Source organism: Mustelus asterias, unplaced genomic scaffold, assembly GCF_964213995.1.
Source record: "Mustelus asterias unplaced genomic scaffold, sMusAst1.hap1.1 HAP1_SCAFFOLD_4274, whole genome shotgun sequence".
In the NCBI taxonomy this organism is placed as follows: Eukaryota; Metazoa; Chordata; class Chondrichthyes; order Carcharhiniformes; family Triakidae; genus Mustelus; species Mustelus asterias.
In genome coordinates this window covers 1-20517 of record NW_027594219.1, presented here as the reverse complement: position 1 = coordinate 20517, position 20517 = coordinate 1, and the positions used below count along the sequence as shown (strand labels likewise).

Genomic DNA, 20517 nt, shown 5'->3' with positions numbered 1-20517 from the left:
ATCACCCCCAGTCTGACACCCGATCCCTCCATCACCCCCACCCCCACCCCATCACCCCCAGTCTGACACTCAACCCCCCGTCACCCCCAGTCTGACCCCCGTCACCCCCAGTCTGAACCCCCGTCACCCCCAGTCTGACCCCCCCTGACCCCCAGCCTGCCCCCCCTCTCCCAGTCTGGGCATCTTACCCGTTGAAGAGAGTCTGTGCCAGTTTGAAGAGTTGCTTTGCCAGTTCCACGCTGCGATCTCCAAACTGCGCGCCGACCAGCTCACAACTCCGTCTCAGGTGCCGGGCAGCAGCGCTCCAATCAGCTGCAGGCATAGCAATGATCAGCAAAGTTGCGGAAAGATCCCCGGCACAAATCATACACAGCCCCAACCTCACCCCACCGCCCTAAACTGACCCCCCCCCCACCCCCATTCCCCCTCCTCACCCCCACATACAGCCCCAACCTCACCCCACCGCCCTAAACTGACCCCCCCCCACCCCCATTCCCCCTCCTCACCCCCACATACAGCCCCAACCTCACCCCACCGCCCTAAACTGACCCCCCCCACCCCCATTCCCCCTCCTCACCCCCACATACAGCCCCAACCTCACCCTACCGCCCTAAACTGACCCCCCCCACCCCCATTCCCCCTCCTCACCCCCACATACAGCCCCAACCTCACCCTACCGCCCTAAACTGACCTCCCCCACCCCCATTCCCCTCCTCACCCCCACATACAGCCCCAACCTCACCCCACCGCCCTAAACTGACCCCCCCCCACCCCCATTCCCCCTCCTCACCCCCACATACAGCCCCAACCTCACCCCACCGCCCTAAACTGACCCCCCCCACCCCCATTCCCCCTCCTCACCCCCACATACAGCCCCAACCTCACCCCACCGCCCTAAACTGACCCCCCCCACCCCCATTCCCCCTCCTCACCCCCACATACAGCCCCAACCTCACCCTACCGCCCTAAACTGACCCCCCCCACCCCCATTCCCCCTCCTCACCCCCACATACAGCCCCAACCTCACCCCACCGCCCTAAACTGACCCCCCCCACCCCCATTCCCCTCCTCACCCCCACATACAGCCCCAACCTCACCCCACCGCCCTAAACTGACCCCCCCCACCCCCATTCCCCCTCCTCACCCCCACATACAGCCCCAACCTCACCCCACCGCCCTAACTGACCCCCCCCACCCCCATTCCCCCTCCTCACCCCCACATACAGCCCCAACCTCACCCCACCGCCCTAAACTGACCCCCCCCACCCCCATTCCCCCTCCTCACCCCCACATACAGCCCCAACCTCACCCCACCGCCCTAAACTGACCCCCCCCCCACCCCCATTCCCCCTCCTCACCCCCACACACAGCCCCAACCTCACCCCACCGCCCTAAACTGACCCCCCCCCCACCCCCATTCCCCCTCCTCACCCCCACATACAGCCCCAACCTCACCCCACCGCCCTAAACTGACCCCCCCCACCCCCATTCCCCTCCTCACCCCCACATACAGCCCCAACCTCACCCCACCGCCCTAAACTGACCCCCCCCACCCCCATTCCCCCTCCTCACCCCCACATACAGCCCCAACCTCACCCCACCGCCCTAAACTGACCCCCCCCACCCCCATTCCCCCTCCTCACCCCCACATACAGCCCCAACCTCACCCCACCGCCCTAAACTGACCCCCCCCACCCCCATTCCCCCTCCTCACCCCCACATACAGCCCCAACCTCACCCCACCGCCCTAAACTGACCCCCCCCCCACCCCCATTCCCCCTCCTCACCCCCACACACAGCCCCAACCTCACCCCACCGCCCTAAACTGACCCCCCCCCCACCCCCATTCCCCCTCCTCACCCCCACACACAGCCCCAACCTCACCCCACCGCCCTAAACTGACCCCCCCCACCCCCATTCCCCCTCCTCACCCCCACATACAGCCCCAACCTCACCCCACCGCCCTAAACTGACCCCCCCCCACCCCTATTCCCCTCCTCACCCCCACATACAGCCCCAACCTCACCCCACCGCCCTAAACTGACCCCCCCCACCCCCATTCCCCCTCCTCACCCCCACATACAGCCCCAACCTCACCCTACCACCCTAAACTGACCCCCCCCCACCCCCATTCCCCCTCCTCACCCCCACATACAGCCCCAACCTCACCCCACCGCCCTAAACTGACCCCCCCCACCCCCATTCCCCCTCCTCACCCCCACATACAGCCCCAACCTCACCCCACCGCCCTAAACTGACCCCCCCCACCCCCATTCCCCCTCCTCACCCCCACATACAGCCCCAACCTCACCCCACCGCCCTAAACTGACCCCCCCCACCCCCATTCCCCCTCCTCACCCCCACATACAGCCCCAACCTCACCCCACCGCCCTAAACTGACCCCCCCCACCCCCATTCCCCCTCCTCACCCCCACATACAGCCCCAACCTCACCCCACCGCCCTAAACTGACCCCCCCCCACCCCCATTCCCCCCTCCTCACCCCCACACACAGCCCCAACCTCACCCCACCGCCCTAAACTGACCCCCCCCCACCCCCATTCCCCCTCCTCATCCCCACATACAGCCCCAACCTCACCCCACCGCCCTAAACTGACCCCCCCCACCCCCATTCCCCCTCCTCACCCCCACATACAGCCCCAACCTCACCCCACCGCCCTAAACTGACCCCCCCACCCCCATTCCCCCTCCTCACCCCCACATACAGCCCCAACCTCACCCCACCGCCCTAAACTGACCCCCCCCACCCCCATTCCCCCTCCTCACCCCCACATACAGCCCCAACCTCACCCCACCGCCCTAAACTGACCCCCCCCACCCCCATTCCCCCTCCTCACCCCCACATACAGCCCCAACCTCACCCCACCGCCCTAAACTGACCCCCCCCCCACCCCCATTCCCCCTCCTCACCCCCACACACAGCCCCAACCTCACCCCACCGCCCTAAACTGACCCCCCCCCCACCCCCATTCCCCCTCCTCACCCCCACACACAGCCCCAACCTCACCCCACCGCCCTAAACTGACCCCCCCCACCCCCATTCCCCCTCCTCACCCCCACATACAGCCCCAACCTCACCCCACCGCCCTAAACTGACCCCCCCCCCACCCCCATTCCCCCTCCTCACCCCCACATACAGCCCCAACCTCACCCCACCGCCCTAAACTGACCCCCCCCACCCCCATTCCCCCTCCTCACCCCCACATACAGCCCCAACCTCACCCCACCGCCCTAAACTGACCCCCCCCCCACCCCCATTCCCCCTCCTCACCCCCACATACAGCCCCAACCTCACCCCACCGCCCTAAACTGACCCCCCCCACCCCCATTCCCCCTCCTCACCCCCACATACAGCCCCAACCTCACCCCACCGCCCTAAACTGACCCCCCCCACCCCCATTCCCCCTCCTCACCCCCACATACAGCCCCAACCTCACCCCACCGCCCTAAACTGACCCCCCCCCACCCCCATTCCCCCTCCTCACCCCCACATACAGCCCCAACCTCACCCCACCGCCCTAAACTGACCCCCCCCACCCCCATTCCCCCTCCTCACCCCCACATACAGCCCCAACCTCACCCCACCGCCCTAAACTGACCCCCCCCACCCCCATTCCCCCTCCTCACCCCCACATACAGCCCCAACCTCACCCCACCGCCCTAAACTGACCCCCCCCACCCCCATTCCCCCTCCTCACCCCCACATACAGCCCCAACCTCACCCCACCGCCCTAAACTGACCCCCCCCCACCCCCATTCCCCCTCCTCACCCCCACATACAGCCCCAACCTCACCCCACCGCCCTAAACTGACCCCCCCCACCCCCATTCCCCCTCCTCACCCCCACATACAGCCCCAACCTCACCCCACCGCCCTAAACTGACCCCCCCCACCCCCATTCCCCCTCCTCACCCCCACATACAGCCCCAACCTCACCCCACCGCCCTAAACTGACCCCCCCCCACCCCCATTCCCCCTCCTCACCCCCACATACAGCCCCAACCTCACCCTACCGCCCTAAACTGACCCCCCCCCCACCCCCATTCCCCCTCCTCACCCCCACATACAGCCCCAACCTCACCCCACCGCCCTAAACTGACCCCCCCCCACCCCCATTCCCCCTCCTCACCCCCACATACAGCCCCACTCCCCACAGTGCAGACAGTGCCGGCAGTGCAGACAGTGCCGGCAACGCAGACAGTGCCGGCAGTGCAGACAGTGCCGGCAACGCAGACAGTGCCGGCAGTGCAGACCAGACAGTGCCGGCAGTGCAGACCAGACAGTGCCGGCAACGCAGACAGTGCCGGCAACGCAGACAGTGCCGCAGTGGTGACAGCGCAGGCAGTGAGCTCACCCTGAGATGCGTGAAGCTGTGCCAGGCAGTCCTCGATCTCTCCTTGAACTGGGTGCTGACTGGACAAGAGGTTCTGCGCTGTCTGCTGGCACTCGGAGAGGATTTGAAAAGCAGCATCTGAAAGAGAGCGACCAGTAAAACATCCCCACGGCACTGACAATAACTCTCACTGGTTAAATCCTGTGTGTCATCGTAAACCGGTCAGTATCGGGCGCAGTGTCCGGTCAGTATCGGGCGCAGTGTCCGGTCAGTATCGGGCGCAGTGTCCGGTCAGTATCGGGCGCAGTGTCCGGTCAGTATCGGGCGCAGTGTCCGGTCAGTATCGGGCGCAGTGTCCGGTCAGTATCGGGCGCAGTGTCCGGTCAGTATCGGGCGCAGTGTCCGGTCAGTATCGGGCGCAGTGTCCGGTCAGTATCGGGCGCAGTGTCCGGTCAGTATCGGGCGCAGTGTCCGGTCAGTATCGGGCGCAGTGTCCGGTCAGTATCGGGCGCAGTGTCCGGTCAGTATCGGGCGCAGTGTCCGGTCAGTATCGGGCGCACTGTCCGGTCAGTATCGGGCGCAGTGTCCGGTCAGTATCGGGCGCAGTGTCCGGTCAGTATCGGGCGCAGTGTCCGGTCAGTATCGGGCGCAGTGTCCGGTCAGTATCGGGCGCAGTGTCCGGTCAGTATCGGGCGCAGTGTCCGGTCAGTATCGGGCGCAGTGTCCGGTCAGTATCGGGCGCAGTGTCCGGTCAGTATCGGGCGCAGTGTCCGGTCAGTATCGGGCGCAGTGTCCGGTCAGTATCGGGCGCAGTGTCCGGTCAGTATCGGGCGCAGTGTCCGGTCAGTATCGGGCGGTGTCCGGTCAGTATCGGGCGCAGTGTCCGGTCAGTATCGGGTGTAGTGTCCGGTCAGTATCGGGCGCAGTGTCCGGTCAGTATCGGGCGCAGTGTCCGGTCAGTATCGGGCACAGTGTCCGGTCAGTATCGGGCACAGTGTCCGGTCAGTATCGGGCACAGTGTCCGGTCAGTATCGGGCACAGTGTCCGGTCAGTATCGGGCACAGTGTCCGGTCAGTATCGGGCGCAGTGTCCGGTCAGTATCGGGCGCAGTGTCCGGTCAGTATCGGGCGCAGTGTCCGGTCAGTATTGGGCGCAGTGTCCGGTCAGTATTGGGCGCAGTGTCCGGTCAGTATTGGGCGCAGTGTCCGGTCAGTATCGGGCGCAGTGTCCGGTCAGTATCGGGCACAGTGTCCGGTCAGTATCGGGCACAGTGTCCGGTCAGTATCGGGCACAGTGTCCGGTCAGTATCGGGCACAGTGTCCGGTCAGTATCGGGCACAGTGTCCGGTCAGTATCGGGCACAGTGTCCGGTCAGTATCGGGCACAGTGTCCGGTCAGTATCGGGCGCAGTGTCCGGTCAGTATCGGGCACAGTGTCCGGTCAGTATCGGGCGCAGTGTCCGGTCAGTATTGGGCGCAGTGTCCGGTCAGTATTGGGCGCAGTGTCCGGTCAGTATTGGGCGCAGTGTCCGGTCAGTATCGGGCGCAGTGTCCGGTCAGTATCGGGCGCAGTGTCCGGTCAGTATCGGGCGCAGTGTCCGGTCAGTATTGGGCACACTGTCCGGTCAGTATCGGGCACAGTGCCCGGTCAGTATCGGGCACAGTGTCCGGTCAGTATCGGGCACACTGTCCGGTCAGTATCGGGCACACTGTCCGATCAGTATCGGGCACACTGTCCGGTCAGTATTGGGCACACTGTCCGGTCAGTATCGGGCACACTGTCCGGTCAGTATCGGGCACACTGTCCGGTCAGTATCGGGCACACTGTCCGGTCAGTATCGGGCACACTGTCCGGTCAGTATCGGGCACACTGTCCGGTCAGTATCGGGCACACTGTCCGGTCAGTATCGGGCACACTGTCCGGTCAGTATCGGGCACACTGTCCGGTCAGTATCGGGCACACTGTCCGGTCAGTATCGGGCACAGTGTCCGGTCAGTATCGGGCACACTGTCCGGTCAGTATCGGGCACACTGTCCGGTCAGTATCGGGCACACTGTCCGGTCAGTATCGGGCACAGTGTCCGGTCAGTATCGGGCACAGTGTCCGGTCAGTATCGGGCACAGTGTCTGGTCAGTATTGGGCACAGTGCCCGGTCAGTATCGGGCACACTGTCCGGTCAGTATCGGGCACAGTGCCCGGTCAGTATCGGGCAGTGTCCGGTCAGTATCGGGCACCGTGCCTGGGTTCTCGATGCTCAATCCCCTCGCGATATCCATCTTGCTGATTATTTGTTGCACTTGTTGAGTGAGAGAGAGTTTGGAGACCAGGTGACCACAGGACCTGTTTGAACATCTACAGTCTGCTTCCTCCGTGTCCTGCACAGAACAGAAACCCATCAGAATAACTCAGCATGGAGACAGTGTGTAAAATCAGAGGGTACATCACAAGGCACTGTGAGAAGGTGTTTAACCTGGCGTGACCAGGAGCAATGTGTGATTTATACTGTGTTCGCTCCTCCAATGGGATCTAGTTAAATCTGCCCAGTGGCTCCCAGCTGCTGCTGCTTGCAGCGCCTCTGTCAGGAGATCAGTCATCGCAGTGTTTCATAGAATCATAGTTAATGGCCCAGACAAAGGCCACTCTGCCCATCATGTCTGCACTAGCTGAGAAATGAGCCACCCAGCCTAACCCCGTTTTCAGCATCCATTTTTCTGTATCCTGGCATTTCCAGCAGGCGTATATCCAGACACCTTCAGTTCAGAGTTTCTGCATCTATCAGCCTTTCGGGCAGAGAGTTCTAGACCCCACAACCCTGTGGGTGAATGCATTTTCTCATCTCCCCTCTAATCTTTCTAGCAATCACTTTAAAGTTACTGTGAAAATCCCCGAGTCGCCACACTCCGGCACATGTTCGGGTACACTGAGGGAGAATTTAGCATGGCCAATGCACCCTAACCAACATGTCTTTGAGACTGAGAGAGGAGCACCCGGAGAAAACCCAGACACGTGGAGAACGTGCAGACTCCGCACAGACAGTGACCCAAGCCGGGAATTGAACCCGGGTCCCTGACGCTGTGAGGCAGCAGTGCTAACCACTGTGCCACCCCACTTTAAATCCTAGTCACTGACCTCCCTGCTGCAGTAAATAGATCCTTCCCATCCACTCTATCCATTCCCTCACAAATGTGTTTATCTCAATCAAATCTCTCCTCTTCTGTTCCAAGGGGAATAACCGCAGCTTGTACAATCTTTCCTCAAAGCTGCAATTTTCCATCCTGGCAACATCTTTGTAAATCTGCTCTGTACCCTCTCTAACACAATGACACCCTTTCTGTAATGAGGTGACCAGAACAGAACACAGTGTGCAAGTTGTGGCCTAAGTAATGTTTTATATTATCCAGCATAACATCCCTGCTTTTAGACTATATCCATTGGCTAGTAAATGAAAGGATTCCATACCACCTGATCAGCCTGTCCTGCTACCTTGGGGAATGTGGACTGCCAGGTTTCTAGTTTGAACTTGTTCACTCAGCTTCATCCTCACTAATTCACCAGAGCTCACCTACAGCCGCTTTGTGACATCGGTCATCTAACTACCCCTCGGCCGACCCCTCTTTCTGCCTCGGCCGACCCCTCTTTCTGCTTCAGTCGACCCCTCTTTCTGCTTCGGTCGACCCCTCTTTCTGCCTCGGCCGACCCCTCTTTCTGCCTCGGCCGACCCCTCTTTCTGCCTCGGCCGACCCCTCTTTCTGCTTCAGTCGACCCCTCTTTCTGCTTCAGTCGACCCCTCTTTCTGCCTCGGCCGACCCCTCTTTCTGCTTCAGTCGACCCCTCTTTCTGCTTCAGTCGACCCCTCTTTCTGCCTCGGCCGACCCCTCTTTCTGCCTCGGCCGACCCCTCTTTCTGCCTCGTCCGACCCCTCTTTCTGCTTCAGTCGACCCCTCTTTCTGCTTCGGTCGACCCCTCTTTCTGCCTCGGCCGACCCCTCTTTCTGCCTCGGCCGACCCCTCTTTCTGCCTCGGCCGACCCCTCTTTCTGCTTCAGTCGACCCCTCTTTCTGCTTCAGTCGACCCCTCTTTCTGCCTCGGCCGACCCCTCTTTCTGCTTCAGTCGACCCCTCTTTCTGCTTCAGTCGACCCCTCTTTCTGCCTCGGCCGACCCCTCTTTCTGCTTCAGTCGACCCCTCTTTCTGCTTCAGTCGACCCCTCTTTCTGCTTCGGTCGACCCCTCTTTCTGCTTCGGTCGACCCCTCTTTCTGCCTCGGCCGACCCCTCTTTCTGCTTCAGTCGACCCCTCTTTCTGCTTCGGTCGACCCCTCTTTCTGCTTCGGTCGACCCCTCTTTCTGCCTCGGCCGACCCCTCTTTCTGCCTCGGCCGACCCCTCTTTCTGCTTCAGTCGACCCCTCTTTCTGCTTCAGTCGACCCCTCTTTCTGCTTCGGTCGACCCCTCTTTCTGCCTCGGCCGACCCCTCTTTCTGCCTCGGCCGACCCCTCTTTCTGCCTCGGCCGACCCCTCTTTCTGCTTCGGTCGACCCCTCTTTCTGCCTCGGCCGACCCCTCTTTCTGCCTCGGCCGACCCCTCTTTCTGCTTCAGTCGACCCCTCTTTCTGCTTCAGTCGACCCCTCTTTCTGCCTCGGCCGACCCCTCTTTCTGCTTCAGTCGACCCCTCTTTCTGCTTCAGTCGACCCCTCTTTCTGCCTCGGCCGACCCCTCTTTCTGCTTCAGTCGACCCCTCTTTCTGCTTCAGTCGACCCCTCTTTCTGCTTCGGTCGACCCCTCTTTCTGCTTCGGTCGACCCCTCTTTCTGCCTCGGCCGACCCCTCTTTCTGCTTCAGTCGACCCCTCTTTCTGCTTCGGTCGACCCCTCTTTCTGCCTCGGCCGACCCCTCTTTCTGCCTCGGCCGACCCCTCTTTCTGCTTCAGTCGACCCCTCTTTCTGCTTCAGTCGACCCCTCTTTCTGCTTCGGTCGACCCCTCTTTCTGCCTCGGCCGACCCCTCTTTCTGCCTCGGCCGACCCCTCTTTCTGCCTCGGCCGACCCCTCTTTCTGCTTCGGTCGACCCCTCTTTCTGCCTCGGCCGACCCCTCTTTCTGCCTCGGCCGACCCCTCTTTCTGCCTCGGCCGACCCCTCTTTCTGCTTCGGTCGACCCCTCTTTCTGCCTCGGCCGACCCCTCTTTCTGCTTCAGTCAACCCCTCTTTCTGCTTCGGTCGACCCCTCTTTCTGCCTCGGTCGACCCCTCTTTCTGCCTCGGCCGACCCCTCTTTCTGCTTCAGTCAACCCCTCTTTCTGCTTCGGCCGACCCCTCTTTCTGCCTCGGCCGACCCCTCTTTCTGCCTCGGCCGACCCCTCTTTCTGCCTCGGCCGACCCCTCTTTCTGCTTCAGTCGACCCCTCTTTCTGCTTCGGTCGACCCCTCTTTCTGCTTCGGTCGACCCCTCTTTCTGCCTCGGCCGACCACTCTTTCTGCCTCAGCCGACCCCTCTTTCTGCTGCCTCCACCTTCCCCCATAGGAGAGATCTCTGGAATTTCAGCTCTGACCATGACTGAAATACGGACATTTTCTTTTCTGGATGTCACTTTTAAGTGACTTTTTGTTCTTGTTATTTCAAACACCTCTCTGTTGGTCTGATTGTCTGTAGATGGAATTTTTAACAAACATCTCAGCATCCACATTCCAAAGGCCTCGGCTTTCTGCCACAGATTTTTTATTGTCCAGGTTTCTGAGACAGACAGCAGAATGGATAGAATGTCACCCGTGGGCTAGAGAGAGGAAAATCAGTCGGGGTCCCCACTCCTGATTGCTGGGGAGAATCATAGAATAGAATACCTACAGTGCAGAAGAAGGCCATTTGGCCCATCGAGTCTGCACCGACCACAATCCCAACCAGGTCCCATTCCCATAACCCCACATATTTACCCTGCTAATCCCCTGACACTAGGGTCAATTTATCTTGGCCAATCCACCTAACCCGCACATCTTTGGACTGTGGGAGGAAACCGGAGCACCCGGAGGAAACCCACGCGGACACGGGGAGAACAGGCAGTGACCCAAGCTGGGAATTGAACCCGGGTCCCTGGCGCTGTGAGGCAGCAGTGCTAACCACTGTGCCACCGTGCCACCCCACAGTGTGTTTGTCTTTGCATTTGGGGAGGGAGGAGCAGCCACCTCCGTGGCTGAATTCTCTGCAGCAAGTGTTTGTCTGAAGTGGCTCATGAGGGGACATGGCCACCCACCCAATATAGAATCAAATCCACCAACCTCCACCCCAGCTCCTGCCACCCCACTCACCTGTAGAGTAAACCCACAGTGAGAGCAAAGATACTGAGTGAGCAGGGAGTCTGTCCCAGCTGCTTCCTTCTCCTCACTAACACATGCAGTGCACCAACACTGGAAGAAGTATTGGAGACAAAGGGCTCGCTGCCGTTCCTTCACTGCCATCCGGCTCCAGTGTGGACCTGGACACAGGCACAGATTAAATTCAATCCAACAAACTGTACCACGAGTATTAGAGGGTTGGGGGCAGGAAAGGGGGCAGAGAGGTGTGTGGGGGGGGGGCGGGGGGGGGGGGGGGAAGAATGAGGGGAGCTGAGCTTACCGTAGCAATGCAGCACTTCCTGTCCCGCTGGGATGGGTCGCGATGCTCTCACAGTGATAGTGGTGTTACGGAATGTGATGCTGGTGTTGGGGTCACACGAGTGGTTGAGTAGACTCATTCCAGAGTAGAAAGCAGTCGCAATCCTGACCTCTTCCATCTCTGCCACATGGGAATTTCCGACTCCTGCAACAGAACAAGCAGCTGAAGCTGCGATTCCTCGACAGCAAGAGCTCACTGAGGCACAGGTGGAATCAGGGCCTTTGGGGAAGCGATGGCCCATTGCTATTATCGCTAAACTATTAATCCAGAAACTCAGTGAATGTTCTGGGGATCCAGATTCGAATCCCACCACAGCAGATGGTGGAATTTGAATTCGGTAAAAATATCTGGAATTAAGAATCTACTGATGCCCGTGAAGCCATTGTTGATTGTCAGAAAAATCCATCTGGCTCACTCATATCCTTTAGGGAAGGAAATCTGCTGTCCTTACCCGGTCTGGCCTACATGCGACTCCAGAGCCACAGCAACGTGATTGACTCTCAACTGCCCTCGAGCAACTAGGGATGGGCAATAAATGCTGGCCCAGCCAGTGATGCCCACGTCCCACGAATGAATAATAAAAACAAGACCGGGCACCCCACACGGGACCGGGCACCCCACACGGGACCGGGCACCCCACACGGGACCGGGCACCCCACACGGGGTTGGCATGAGATCATGGGCTGACTTTTGCAGCCGCCTATTAGAGGACATGGAGTTTAATGATATTCCTGACTCGCTGCTCTAACAGAGTGAGGGAACAGATAGAGAGAAACTTCCCCATGGCACTGAGATCGTGAATCAGAGGACACGGATAAAAGTGATTGGCAAAAGAAGTAAAGGAGACACAGCGAGTGGTTAGGATCTGGAATGCACTGTCTGAGAGTGTGGTGGAGACAGATTCACACAGCGAGTGGTTAGGAGGGTGAAGACAGGTTGAATTGTGGTTTCCAATGGGAATTGGAGCATTAACTAGGTCAATTGCGTCTGCAGTGAGCTAGCACAAACAGTGGGCTGAATGGCCTCCCTCTGCACTGTAACCATTCAATGGTTCCTTGCACCGGGTACTGTGCAGCCAGAGTCCAAGCTCTGTTGGTTCTGACCTTCAGTCCCACACCGGCCAATCAGTGCACTGCCACAGAGACAGTGGCATTCCCACTGGGGGGTAGTGTACCAGTCCCCACACCCTGGTGCTTACCCGTGTCTCGGAGTGCTGTGATCGCCTGGCCATTACATTGCAGCTGCAGCATGTGTTGGAGCAATGCCACCCCCAGTGTGCTGAGCCTCTGGCCCTGTGCACTCTCCAGTTCCAGCTCCTCACTCAGCAGCTGTGGCTCCAGCCCCCTTTGCCTGATCGCCCGGCACACAGCAGCCGCGGTGAAGGCACACAGGAAGCGGTGCTTGGGTTTCTGTTGCTCGGTGTGTGGCAGGAGACTGTGGATCATCTTATAACGGCTCGGACCATCCCTGGACATCCAGTCAGCTTTCCCTGAGTACCCTCCAGCTCCACTGCAACCTGTTTGTCCCGTCCTGTGGTCAGGGTCCTCCCTCTTGCTCCGCTGTTCACCCAGATACTGGTCACCTCCATTCTGCGCTCTTGCCACCTCCTGCATGCCCGCAACCAGGACAGTGCGGAGGGCAAGGTGGGCGAAAGTGCCCAGTGCCAGGAGAAGGCCCCCGAGGCAGCATTCTAACCAGTGATACTGATGCCAAGCGGACTGTCGGCACAGCTCGCTGCAGTAACTACTGAAGCTGCAGGTCGGGCAGGGCAGCGGGAGGTCAGTCTGGCCTAAGCAGTGGTGGCAGTAGAGATCCTCATTGGGGGGTAACTCTTTTCCTCTCCCGCCAGGAATCAACACAGCTGCAAATGCCTCCTCCTGGAGCAGGATCTCCCCTGGCCTCAGCTCCTCAGTCGCAACCAGGTGGCGGCCCCTGAGAGTGTCCGAGTGCAAGATGAGAGCCGGAGATACTTCACACAGGATGGCGGCGGCGGCACTCTGTACACCGGGGCAGTCTCGGGATTGGGAGTGCGCCCCGACACTGGGCAAGGCTGTGGCTCGAGCGCTCTGACCCCCTCCGTCACGGAGATCCCCTCCGCTTTGCGGACCCAAGGCCGTATCGGGAATTCCAAGGTGGTGTAAACAGGATGTGTGACGTGCCAGGATTTTATGTTCCAGTTGCTGTGGATAACCATGTTCCCGAGCTCTCCGGATATCCTCTAAACATTCCTGGGTGCAGACAGAAGAGAAATATCTCTGTGTTAGTGTCTCGCGAGGGACAGAGCACAGAGCCACTGGCTCACCCCGATCTCCACTGACCCCCTCACCCTGACCCCCACTGACCCCTCACCCTGACCCCCTCACCCCGACCCCCACTGACCCCCTCACCCTGACCCCCACTGACCCCTCACCCCGACCCCCTCACCCTGACCCCCACTGACCCCCTCACCCCGACCCCCACTGACCCCCTCACCCCGATCCCCACTGACCCCCTCACCCCGATCCCCACTGACCCCTTCACACCGACCCCCACTGACCCCCTCACCCCGATCCCCACTGACCCCCTCACCCCGATCCCCACTGACCCCCTCACCCTGACCCCCACTGACCCCCTCACCCCGACCCCCACTGACACCCTCACCCCGATCCCCACTGACCCCCTCACCCCGACCCCCACTGACCCCCTCACACCGACCCCCACTGACCCCCTCACCCTGACCCCCACTGACCCCCTCACCCGGATCCCCACTGACCCCCTCACCCCAACTCCCACTGACCCCCTCACCCCGATCCCCACTGACTCCCTCATCCCAACTCCCACTGACCCCCTCACCCTGACCCCCACTGAACCCCTCACCCCGACCCCACACACACAGGCCCCCTCACCCCGACCCCCACTGACCCCCTCACCCCGACCCCCACTGACACCCTCACCCCGATCCCCACTGACCCCCTCACCCCGACCCCCACTGACCCCCTCACCCCGACCCCCTCACCCCGACCCCCACTGACCCCCTCACCCCGACCCCCACTGACCCCCTCACCCCGACCCCCACTGACACCCTCACCCCGATCCCCACTGACCCCCTCATCCCGACCCCCACTGACCCCCTCACCCCGACCCCCACACACAGGCCCCCTCACCCCGACCCCCACTGACCCCCTCACCACGGCCCCCACTGACCCCCTCACCACGGCCCCCACTGACCCCCTCACCCCGACCCCCACTGACCCCCTCACCCCGACCCCCAGTGACCCCCTCACCCCGGCCCCCACTGACCCACTCACCCCGACCCCCACTGACCCACTCACCCCGACCCCCACTGACCCCCTCACCCCGACCCCCACTGACCCCCTCACCCCCACTGACCCCCTCACCCCAGCCCCCCTCTGACCCCTTCACCCCAGCCCCCCACTGACCCCTTCACCCCGACCCCCACTGACCCCCTCACCCCGACCCCCACTGACCCCATCACCCCGACCCCCACTGACCCCCTCACGCTCCATCGACCCCCTCATCCCAACCCCCACTGACCCCCTCACCCCGACCCCCATGGACCCATCACCCCAACCCCCACTGACCCCCTCACCCCGACCCCCACTGACCCCATCACCCCGACCCCCACTGACCCTCTCACGCTCCATCGACCCCCTCACCCCAACCCCCACTGACCCCCTCACCCCGACCCCCATGGACCCATCACTCCGATCCCCACTGACCCCCGCACACTCTATCGACCCCATCACCCCGACACCCACTGACTGCCTCACCCCCCACTGACCCCCACTAACCCCCTCACCCAAAACCCACTGACCCCATCACACTCCATCAACCCCCTCATCCGGACCCCCCACTGACCCCCCTCACCCCTACCTCCACTGACCCCTCTCTAACCCCAGTGCCTTCCATCGACCTGCGAACCTCCCCACCAAACCCCTCATCGACCACCTCACCCCCCCACCGAACCCATCACCCTCCAACGACCCTCCAACAACCCTTCCCCCACCGAACCCTTCACAGTGACCCCATAGCCCTACATTAACCCATGAACCCCGACCAAACCCCTTCACCGAATCGTTCATCCCCATCGATCCCCTCACCCTGACCCCATCACCCTCCATTGACCCGCGAACCCCCACCAAAGCCCTCATTGACCCCCTCACCCCTCTCCACCGAACCCATCACCCTCCAACGACCCTCCAACAACCCCCCCACTGACCTCTTCATCCTGACCCCATCACCCTCCATTAACCTGTGAACCCTGACCAAACCCTCACTGAACCCCTCACCCCCATCGACCCCCTCAATGAACCACCCACCAACCCTATTACCCCATCAACCCATTCACCCCCCCATCAAGTCCCTTCCCCAGAGTCCCCCTTCGCCCGATGCCTCCACCTAACCCCCAGGAACTGTGGGGCTGGGGGTTACGCGATGTTCAGTGATGTGAAGCACTGGGTGGATGCCACTTGCCTGGTAACGCTGCAGATGGTACAGTGCCGCTGAGCGGTTGGCATAGAGCAGGGCTGCCTGAGGGGAAGCTGCACAACTGTGACGGAGACCCTGCAAAAACAGAGAGGCTGTCAGAGAGCAGCTGCTGTACAGAGAGGCTGTCAGAGAGCAGCTGCTGCACACAGTAGGCACCGCGCTCACCCTGTGAGCATCTGAATGGTGATCGCTCGGTACTGTTCAGTCAGGGACACAAGGAAGGCCCTGACAATGAGGCTGGAGCCTGGAACTGAGCAACGGTTGAGCCAGCTTGTGAATAGGAGCCCCGCACACAAGCAGTGCACAGTTCCACCCGACAGTTCCCTGTCCAATCTGACAATGTGGACTGAAAGGGAAATGGATTAGTTTGGAAACAAGAAAAACTGGGATGGTTTTGGTAAAGGATAAAGAGGAAGAGTTGACTAAAAACAGGAAAGAGAGGGAAGACCAAAGACTCACCCCGTGTAAAAATATTCCGATTGTGATTCAGAACAGACCAGACAGCTGTCCCTGAGTGCAGGAGTCCCTCCTAGAGATTCCTCCTGGAGCACGGGGATCTCACCCAGAGATTGGAGATTCCTCCCAGAGATCCCTACTGGAGTGTGGGAATCCCTCCCTGTGGAACGCCTCTGGACACAGACTTCCAGTCACAAAAACAACCTTCCACCATCATCTTCTGCCTCCTGCCACTAAGCCAATTTTGGATCCAATTTGCCAAGTTGCCCTGGATCCCATCTTCATCAGCCTTCCATGTGGACCCTTATCAAAGGCCTGACTGAAGTCCATGTCGACTACAGCAACTGCACTGCCCTCATCTACACACCCAGTCACCTCATCGAAAAATTCAGTCCAATTTGCGAGACATGCTCTCTCCCCAGACAAAGCCATGCTGACTATCCTTGGTTAATCCTTGCCTCTCCAAGTGGAGATTAATTCTGTCCCTCAGAATTTTTTCCAACAAGTTCCCTACCACTGATATTAGGTAAGTGCTTGATTCTGTAATTAGAGAGATTGATCGCATCCATTGTAAGCAGGATCGAGAGTCCCGCATGGTTTGTTGCCTGCCCGGTGCCAGGGTGAGGGACATCTCTGACCGGCTTGAAAGGATATTGGAGTGAGAAGAGGAGGAGCCAGTTATTGTGGTCCACGTTGGGACAAACAATGTAGGCAAGACTAGGAAAGAGGATGAGAAAATTAGGGAAGTGACCACATGGCTAAAGGAATGGTGCGGGAAAGAGGCGTTCCATTTCATGGGGCATTGGCATCAGTATTGGAACAGGAGGGATCTGTAACATTAGGACGGTCTTCACCTGAACCGATCTTGAACCAGTGTTCTAGCGAAAAGGATAAATAGGGTGGTCGCAAAGATTCTAAACTAGCAAGTGGGGGGGAACGGAAGGGTAAAACTACGGGAAGTATAATGGTTAATGAGAAGCAAAGCAACAGGTTAGCATGTGGGGAGGAGGTTCAACTACATGGAAAAGTATGAAGAAAGTTAAAAGGTAGGAGAACTCAGATGTTATCAATGAAGGTGCTAGGATTCAAAAAGAAGGTATAAAAACTATCATAAGGGCACTTTACCTAAATGCTCATAGCATTCTAAACAAGGTAAAGGAGTTGACGACACAAATCATCGCAAATGAGTATGATTTAGTGGCCATTACAGAGACATGGTTGCAGGGTGGTTACGACTGGGAGTTAAATATCATGAGGTATAAGACTATTTGGAAGGACAGATAGGAAAGTAAGGGAGCTGGTGTAGCTCTGATATTTAAGATGATATCAGGGCGGTAGTGAGAGATGATATAGGTTCTATGGAAAAACTCTATTTGGGTGGAAATTAGAAATAGTAAGGAAAAAAGTCACTGATAGGCGTAGTCTATAGGCCACCAAATAATGATATCACGGTGGGTCGAGAAACGAATAAAAAAATAATGGATGCATGTAAAAATGGTACAGCAATTATTGAGGAGGATTTTAATCTACATGTCGATTGGTCAAACCAGGTCGGTCAAGGCAGCCTTGAGGAGGGGTTCATAGAATGTATCCGCGATAGCTTCCTTGAACAGTATGTACTGGAACCTACGAGGGAACAAGCTATCCTAGATCTGGTCCTGTGTAATGAGACAGGAATAATTAATGATCTTACAGTTAGGGATCTTCTCGGAAGAAGCAATCACAGTATGTTTGATTTTAAAATACAGATGGAGAAGGTGAGAAGGTAAAATCCAATACCAGTGTCTTGTGCTTAAACAAAGGAGACTACAATGTGATGAGGGAGGAGTTGGTTAAGGTAGACTGGGAGCAAAAACTTTATGGTGGGACAATGAGGAACAGTGGAGGACTTTCAAAGCGATCTTTCACAGTGCTCAGCAAAAGTATATACCAGTGATAAGGAAGGACTGTAAAAAAAGATAATCAACCATGGATATCTAAGGAAATAAAGGAGGGGATCAAATTAAAAGAAAATGCATACAAAGTGGCAAAGATTAGTGGGAAACTAGAGGATTGGGAAATCTTTAAAGGTCAACAGAAAGTCACGAAAAAAGCTTTAAACAAAAGTAAGATGGATTATGAGAGGAAACTCGCTCAGAATATAAAAACAGATAGCAAAAGTTTCTACAAATATATAAAAGGAAAAAAAGTGGCAAAAGTAAACATTGGTCGTTTAGAGGATGAGAAGGGGGATGTAATAACTGGAAATGAGAAAATGGCTGAGGCATTGAACAGGTATTTTGTGTCGGTCTTCACAGTGGAAGACACAAATAACATGCTAAAAATTGATGACAGGAAGTCTGTGGCAGGTGAGAACCTAGAAACTATCATTATCACAAAAGAGGTCGTGTTGGGCAAGTTAATGGGGATAAAGGTAGACAAGTCTCCTGGTCCTGATAGAATGCATCCCAGGGTACTAAAAGAGATGGCGGGGGAAATAGCAAATGCACTAGTGGTAATTTACCAAAATTCGCTGGACTCTGGGGTGTTTCCCCAGATTGGAAAACAGAAAATGTGACACCACTGTTTAAAAAAGGAAGTAGACAAAAGGCAAGTAACTATAGGCCAGTTAGCTTAACTTCTGTAGTTGGGAAAATGCTTGAAGGAAGAAATAGCGAGACATCTGGATATAAATTGTCCCATTGGGAAGACGCAGCATGGGTTCATGAAGGGCAGGTCATGTTTGACTAATTTGGTGGAATTCTTTGAGAACATTACATGTAGAACATAGAACATTACAGTGCAGTACAGGCCCTTCGGCCCTCGATGTTGCGCCGACCAGTGGAACCAATCTAAAGCCCCTCTAATCTACACTATTCCAATATCATCCATATGTTTATCCAATAACCATTTGAATGCTCTTAATGTTGACGAGTCCACTACTGCTGCAGGCAGGGCATTCCACGCCCTTACTACTCTCTGAGTAAAGAACCTACCTCTAACATCTGTCCTATATCTCTCACCCCTCAATTTAAAGCTATGTCCCCTCGCGCTAGCCAACTGCTGTGCAGTGGATAATGGGAAACCTGTGGATGTGCTATATCTGGATTTCCAGAAGGCATTTGATAAGGTGCTGCACCAAAGACTGCTGCATAAGATAAAGGTACACGGTGTTACGGGTAATGTATTAGCATGGGTAGAGGATTGGTTAACTAACAGAAAGCAAAGAGTGGGGGTAAATGGGTGTTTTTCTGGTTTGCGATCAGTGGCTAGTTGTGTGTCTCAGGGATCAGTGTTGGGACCGCAATTGTTTACGATTTATATAGATGATTTGGAGTTGGGGGACCAAGCGTAGTGTGTCAAAATTCGCAGATGACACTAAGATAAGTGGCAGAGCAAAGTGTGCCGAGGATGCTGAAAGTCTGCAAAGGGATATAGGCAGTCTAAATGACTGGGCGAGAGTCTGGCAGATGGAGTACAATGTTGGTAAACGTGAGGTCATCTATTTTGGTAGGAATTCAAGCAAAATGGACTATTATTTAAATGGTAAAAAATTGCAGCATGCTGCTGTGCAGAGGGACCTGGGTTTCCTTGTGCATGAATCACAAAAAGTTGGTTTGCAGGTGCAGCAGGTAATTAAGAAGGCAAATGGAATTTTGTTCTTCATTGCAGGGATGGAGTTTAAAAACAGCGAGGTTATGTTGCAGCTGTATAAGGTGCTGGTGAGGCCACACCTGGAGTACTGTGTACAGTTTTGGTCTCCTTACTTGAGAAAGGATATACTGGCACTGGAGGGGGTGCAGAGGAGATTCACCAGGTTGATTCCGGAGTTGAGAGCGTTGGCTTATGAGGAGAGACTGAGTAGACTGCGGCTATACTCATTGGAATTCAGAACAGTGAGGGGAGATCTTATAGAAACATATAAGATTATGAAGGGGAGAGATAAATTTTTGAACAGTAAAGGAATTAACGGTTATGGTGAGCGGGCGGGTAAGTGGAGCTGAGTCCACAAAAAGATCAGCCATGATCTTATTGAATGGCGGAGCAGGCTCGAGGAGCCAGATGGCTTCCTCCGAGTTCTTATTATTCGAAGTGCCTTCTGAAATGGTTAAACAAGTCATTCAGTTCAAGAGCAATTAATAATGAACAACAAATGCTGGTCCACCCAGTGATGTCCACATGCCACCTATAAGTAAATGCATCAGGAGGTCAGCAATGTGTGAAAGTACCTTGGAATACAAGGCCACAGCCTGAACGTAGTCCTTCACTCTGAACCGAGCGTTCCCCTGCTGCTTAAAGTCCAGCTCAGTTTTGGGATCTTTTTGTGTCGAGCAGTGGGCACTCAGCTGCTCGAGAATTGCTTCATCTTCCGAGCTGGCCAGAGAAAGGAAAAGGTTAACCCGATAACCCAATCTGTCCAAATTAACCATTGACCAGCCCAGCTTGCTATGGCAACACTCCCAGAGCACCTGTCCCTGACACCCATGGCACTCTCCCCCACCCACTGACCGCCAACCCATCCCTCTACTGACCCTTCTCTGGACACTGACCCCTCCGTCCCCACCCCCCTCCCCCGGCCCCAACCCACACCTCACATCCCCTGAC

The 20517-nt window shown here is 57.3% G+C and overlaps 1 protein-coding gene across 1 annotated transcript; it reads right to left on the bottom strand.

Moving 5' to 3' along the window:
* Positions 1 to 184: 184 nt before the first annotated feature.
* Positions 185 to 20360, bottom strand: smyd4 (SET and MYND domain containing 4). Its single transcript, XM_078208715.1, has 8 exons — positions 20142 to 20360; positions 15463 to 15552; positions 12188 to 13217; positions 10951 to 11133; positions 10644 to 10810; positions 6592 to 6727; positions 4375 to 4491; positions 185 to 312 (listed from the first exon to the last, which is right to left on the bottom strand). Exons 1-8 carry the CDS (start codon positions 20340 to 20342, stop codon positions 185 to 187), a joined length of 2052 nt encoding a protein of 683 aa, XP_078064841.1. The 5' UTR covers positions 20343 to 20360.
* Positions 20361 to 20517: the final 157 nt, after the last annotated feature.